This window comes from Limulus polyphemus, unplaced genomic scaffold, assembly GCF_000517525.1.
Source record: "Limulus polyphemus unplaced genomic scaffold, Limulus_polyphemus-2.1.2 Scaffold592, whole genome shotgun sequence".
Taxonomy (NCBI): Eukaryota; Metazoa; Arthropoda; class Merostomata; order Xiphosura; family Limulidae; genus Limulus; species Limulus polyphemus.
Genome location: NW_013666202.1, coordinates 125294 through 131966, shown reverse-complemented (window position 1 = coordinate 131966; position 6673 = coordinate 125294). Strand labels below are relative to the sequence as shown.

General features: G+C 30.3%; 1 protein-coding gene across 10 annotated transcripts in view; it reads right to left on the bottom strand.

The window, feature by feature from the left end:
- The window catches only part of LOC106459319 (sorbin and SH3 domain-containing protein 1-like), a 122958-nt gene that overhangs the window by 22176 nt on the left and 94109 nt on the right, over positions 1–6673 (bottom strand). For 8 of the 10 annotated variants that reach the window (XM_022385781.1, XM_022385776.1, XM_022385775.1 and 5 more), the window contains 6 exons: positions 5173–5226; positions 4209–4302; positions 3378–3501; positions 2014–2034; positions 1382–1431; positions 694–857 (listed from right to left, as the gene is read on the bottom strand). In XM_022385781.1, the coding sequence (XP_022241489.1) occupies positions 694–857; positions 1382–1431; positions 2014–2034; positions 3378–3501; positions 4209–4302; positions 5173–5226 (507 nt within the window). The remainder of the gene's footprint in view (positions 1–693; positions 858–1381; positions 1432–2013; positions 2035–3377; positions 3502–4208; positions 4303–5172; positions 5227–6673) is intronic. The other 2 variants (XM_022385777.1, XM_022385779.1) reach the window with 1 other exon arrangement.

The following is a 6673-nucleotide window of genomic DNA, read 5'->3' as shown; positions in this document are numbered from 1 at the left end:
AAAACAACTGTACTGTATCTCTAGTAATCAATGCTGCGACTACCATAAAACAACTGTACTGTATCTCTAGTAATCAATGCTGCGACTACCATAAAACAACTTTACTGTATCTCTAGTAATCAATGCTGCGACTACCATAAAACAACTTTACTGTGTCTCTAGTAATCAATGCTGCGACTACCATAAAACAACTGTATTGTATCTCTAGTAATCAATGCTGTGACTACCATAAAACAACTGTACTGTATCTCTAGTAATCAATGCTGCGACTACCATAAAACAACTTTACTGTGTCTCTAGTAATCAACGCTGCAACTACCATAAAACACCTTTACTGTATCTCTGGTAATCAATGCTGCGACTACCATAAAACAACTGTACTGTATCTCTAGTAATCAATGCCGTGACTACCATAAAACAACTGTACTGTGTCTCTAGTAATCAATGCAGCGACTACCATAAAACAACTGTACTGTGTCTCTAGTAATCAATGCTGTGACTACATTAAAACAACTTTATTATATCTTTATTAATAATACTGTGACTACAACAAAAGATCCTTGGCAATCAGGACTAATTATTGAATCATTAATGAAATATACAGACAAATATTTTAAAACTATTAATAAGATAGAACAACAAACTTTATATACTTGCAATTTTAGCAATTGCTCTGTAACACAATTAACCAACCTTTGGGTTTCTCCGGTGCTCGCTTCCTAAGTCCTGTGAAAGGGATCTCTCCTCCACGCTGTATTTCTCGGTACCAAGCTTTCTGCTGTTCAGGATCCACCATATCAGTTTTCCCAGTTTTCTTTATTAACATTGAGTCACTTTCGTAACCATCAGAGAAGATACTTGAAATTAAAAAGAACAAGTTATGAAAACTTTCAAGCACTATTTTGTTTCCCTGTTTTTAACTATAAAGAAATGAATATATAGTATCAAATACAAAGATTAACAGTGTGAAACTGTGTGCACTTTCTTTATCTTAAATCAATATTGCATGAGAAAAATACTGATCTTATGAGGCAGTTGGTATTTAGTATTTCATTAAATCAATATAGCATGAAACAAATGTTGATCATGTGAAGTTTTTTATGTATTTTTTACATAAAATTAAAATAGCTTTGGGTAAAATAGTTAGCCACATGAAACTGTTTGTGTGTTCTTAAACAAAATCATCATTCATCAGAAATATAAGATATATCTCCTTTCATATCTGATATTTGGAACACGTTCCTCACGTACTGTGTTTCTTTAATAGTGATAGTACCTCTGAGATAAATTATTCTGTACAAGCCACAATACCCTTTATTATAAAAATATTCCTAAAATTATCTTACGTAAACAGTTCACAACCAAAGAAAAGCAGACTTACTAGGGCTGTTTTGGACAGTGGTCTTGCTGGAGAAGAGATCTTTGTTTTTGCTTAAAATATAAAATCAATATGTCAATTAGAACAACTCCCCTAATAAATATTGTGCTTGAATCAATGCTAATTTTTTAAGACTGATTTTGTTAAGGTTTCAAAGAGCACTTTGCATATAATGAAGAATGTCTGACCACATAGTATCACATAAAAGACATAAAAATATGACAGATAAACATTTAAAACATGTTTTTTCTTGAAAATTGAATATTTCTTTTCTTAATGGATCAAGTCTTAAAATATTAAATTTATTGCTTTTATTCAGTTACATCAAAGTCATCTTTGAACATTGTTGTTGATGAGAGTTTATAGAGAAACTCAAATCTTTCTGTGCACTTCAAACCAAACAACAACAACTCAGAATTTACATCAAAATCAAACACTGTTGATGAATCTGTATAGAAAAACAAATTGTCATTATCCTTCTGTGCACTTCAAACCAGACAACAACTCAAGACTTTACATCAAAGTCAAACATTGCTGCTTAGTCTATATAGACTGGTATGTAAGACCTATTTTTTTTAATGAATTTTTTAGTTTTGTGCTTAAATTTATTGTATTCAAACACAATCTGAACTAACCTTTTCATTGTAAACTTCTTCCTAGATAATGATAAGTACATGGAAATAAAACAGGCACAGAACATTAAAGACAATTACTCGAAAACAGCATTTATTATCCTCTGAAAACTTTTATACAGCAAAATGTTCAACAATGAAAAAAATTATACCTTGAAAAAAACATTAAAGGGTTTAATAATGGCTGGAGATGGCTTGAATGGGTAATGAAGAAAAAACTTATATTAAAGTTTTTCTTCATTACCCATTCAAGCCACCTCCAGCCATTATTAGTCTCAAAGTGGGTTCCTCGTCATCGAAATTAAAGGGTTTATCAATAAACAAAATGTTTTAATATCTACACTAACTGTCGTGAAACCACTGTTTAATACAGGTGTTCATCCTTCCCCTAAGTAACAATCATATACTAGTTTTTGATAATTTAAACTGAGATAAGTCACATGTTCACCACATTTTTCTAGTAATTTATAATTCTGATTTTTAAAACAAAGTGTAAGGGTACTGATACACTGTCAACCAGTCAAGACAGGCTCTCTATATCAGATGCATTGCTATTGTAGCTAGAATTACATGTTGCAAGAAATTTATGGTTTATGACAAATGGTGTAGCTACAAAAGATACCACCCCTTGCATAAAAAGTAATTTCCTTATATTTGTAATTATAAATCTAGCCGATTCTGGCACCCTTTTGGCTTGGGCTTCCCTGAAATTGTAGGAGCATACTTACACCACAGTTTACAACACATTTTTCATCAGAACCTTTTAAATATTGGAAAGACCAGTGAGAAAAAGAAGAGAATACTGTTATTAACTTATATTTATTCATTAGAATGAAATATTGGAAAACAAAGAAAAATTACGTTACAGACCTTGTTATGTGACCACCCTCTTGTAAAGAAAAAAAAAGAAACTTCAACCAGGTATTAATTCATAAAAATTAAAGCTTTGATACTTTTCTATGAAAGCTGAATTCAGCTTACAACAAAACAAAAGTTTATGTGTGTGTATGCATGAAGTACGGTTGTCACTAAGAACTCAGAAAAAATAATGAAACTATACCAAAAGCCTATGGAAACTAACAAAAATATGAAAACTTAAAATCAAAAATGTTCCATGATAGTAACTTTTTTTTTATTATTATTATAAATTTGATAGCCATTTATATATCTGTGTGTTATTATATGAAAAGAAAGATACTAATAATTTTCAGGCAAATATTAATATTAATTTTGTATGATGCCAATATATTATTTAGATTGGCCACTAGTCAAATTACATATGTAATTATTAAACTGGAATGGTTACTACTTCACAAAACGAAAATCTCTTAAGACAAAAATTCAAATCTTGAGGATGAAAAACTTACTAATTTGGCTTGCTTTTGAGCAATGGATGATTTACCAGGTTCATATTCTGCTATGCTGTAAGGCTGATTTTTGTACACTTCTTCACATGTCCGTTGTGAAGGTTGGAACTGAGACAATTGAAAACTGAATTTAAAAAAAAAATATTAATTCTTAAATGTCTCAATAATATTTCTTAGGAATTTTATGTGTCAACAAGAAAGATAAAGGTATAGCAGGATGTGCTTAGAGTCTAATTTAAAATCTTAAAAAAAATGTAACAATTATTTCTAACTAATACAGAAATGGAAATTCAAACTGAAAGTATTGGACACTACATTATATTGAACATATAAATACAATATCTCAAAACAAGAAGTATCCCAACCAGAACAAATATAAACAACAGCTGGAACTAAATTGAAATTCAACACTGCATATTTTTTCTGCAAAGCGGTTCATAGAACGGCTCCGAGTTGTTTTTTTTTTTTAAGTACAAACTTTTAGCTTGTAGCTCTGTCATCTTTTGACCAATTTGAGACTTAATTACAGTTTGGGACTTAGGAGTAAAAGTACACATATGACATACTGCTTTTATTTAGCAAGGTTTTCTGTTACATTAATGAAAGAAGTAATTACATACAATAAAAGCTAAGGATTTCAATTGTTAAGTTTTCAGATGGTACATACTGTTTCAAAAGTTGAACTTCATACACACAATATACTTCTCATGACTCTTAATATAAAGTGTATATAGAACTTGGATAGTCCACCTTATAACTAACCTCGTATTTTCAAATTTAAACTTTCTATCAAAAAACACCTTTATGAATACTTAACTATTAGGAACTCACTTTCGTTTCTCCTGCAGAAGTTCTTTAGGCCCTCGATCTCTGTCTTGTTTAGAACGATGTCCATAGATTGTGCATTTGGAACCTCGAGTATAATCTGTGAAAAAGTTACCTTTGCTTTCATATATACTCAGATAAAAATGAAAACAACAGAAAGCATGACACTACAAAGAAAAAAATGGATAAAATTACAAGTACTGTCTTTATCCTTCAAACCTAAAATTTACCTATATCAAGGAGATACCTGAAGTACAAATAGTACCAAGGTAATTCTAGGTCAATCTAGAACCAAGACCATACAAAGCAAGAAATTAAGTAATATGATAAAATAAGTAAAAAGTAAACCATCAGTTAACGTAACTAAAATTTATACAAATCATCATCTTCACAGACAGGTAGAATCATCTTTACATAAAAGTCCAGACTGAGATAACAAAGTATCAAAAAATAAACTTGCAGCTGCTTTTATGTAACCTTCTACAAATTATTTCCCCAATACTGTTTAAATGACAAAAGTTGGCAAACTATTGGAAACCAATAGACCTTAAAATTGTTATAAAAAAATCAAGTTAACTTAAAAAAAAATGCAGACAAATTAATTTTTATGAAATATATTCCCAACATCTTAAGCTTTTTTTCACAGACATTTAGCTTAATTCTTTATAATTGAATGGATGTATAATTTTCACATTACACTCATTTGAAATACTTTATTATACATTTTACTAATGGTAATTATCAGTCATCATTCAAATGATAAATAAATCAACTGCCATACTTATTCATCTTCTACTAATGTTTAGTCACTCTTGTGCCACTTTAGATCACTATTTAAAAAAGTTGTGTACAACTTCTTATTTTATGTTACATTACACATGTCACACTAGCAACAAGTATCTTGTAAACAGTAACAACAAAAAAGAATACATAAATGCAATCTTAGTTTGTTTTCAACATTTCAACTTACCCTTTCTGTCATACTCAGGCTCAGACACATATCCACCAGCATGAGAAACCTTCCCTAAGAAGAAAAAAAGAATCTTATCTAATAACAAAGCTTACATACATGAGAAAGAATGAGAAATCACCTCAAATTAATTAAAAGGATAATATTAAACACACTCCTTTAAGGAGCTGAGATTCAAAACTGCTGGAGTCAACATTTCTGTATCAACTTTTCCATATCTTTATTTAATAATTGCAATTACAAAAATACAGCATCATTTTTATTTTATTTTACAGTAATAGTCTTGTCGAAAATATATTAGCTTACATCTATCTATAATATTCATTAAAACTTCAGTAACTTAATTTATGGTTTGATATTTGTTCAAATTATTATATAATATCTCCAGCTGTTCTCACCTGTAAGTTAAGAACAATTACATAGCAACTGCATCTGTTCTTACTACAAAATTAGATACTGTGGTGTAAACTTCAGGAATCATAATGTTACAACTACAGCTATTCTTACCACTAAATTAGGAATTGTTATATAGCAGCTGTAGCTGTTCTTACCACCAAGTTATAAACTGTTGTGTAACAACTTCAGAAATCATAATGTTACAACTGCAGCTGTTCTTACCAGTGAGTTAGGAATTGTTGTGTAACAACTGCAACCATAGAAGCCATGATGATTTCTAAATTCAGGGGCAGCTGTTTGCTGTTAAAAGAAGTTTACTTACATCTAATTTTAGTACATTTGTTTTTCAGTTTGCTGAATAGAAAATTAAGCTAGTAAAAAGTGCCTAATGATATAGGGTTTGTATCCTAACTATGGTTTTGGAAAATACAATAATAGTGTTTGATAAAATCTATTGAAAACTTTGAAATATTTAAAAACAGTATAAGAAAATGAAGTCTTGTCATACTGTGCTACTGAATGTATCATTCATTACACATGCAAGTATACAGGAACATCAGCAAGGTAGCATTAATTGTTCACATGATGTGTGGAACCCCAGAGTCACTGGCTTGGATCCCACTTGTTTGATAACCTACATTATAGCATGTTATTGTAAATTTATTAAAACATTTTTAAATTTGAAATACATAGGAATAAAAAGGTATTGGTAATTTAGAATATGTAATGCAGCCATGAAATCTCATTCTGATAACTTTTGACTTACAAGTGACTCCCAAAGTTTTGTTGGTACCCATGTTATTAAGGATGGGGTGTTTAAGCTTAAGAAACAAATTCTTACAATTTTTAAATAATAAAAATATATTTTAATGAGCATATTAGTTTTGTGACATGGCAGGGGTGCCACATAGAGTAGAAGAGGAATGAGGGGTGGGAGATTCATTCCCAAAAGTTCATCATGTACTTCCTCCCCAAAACAATTATTACTACCCTGAACATCTCATTAAGTTTTATGCCATACACAAGCAATATGCAAGTTTAATATACATCTACCGATGAACAGTACACTGAGTGGTCACAAGTAAATAGACACCTTAATTTTTCG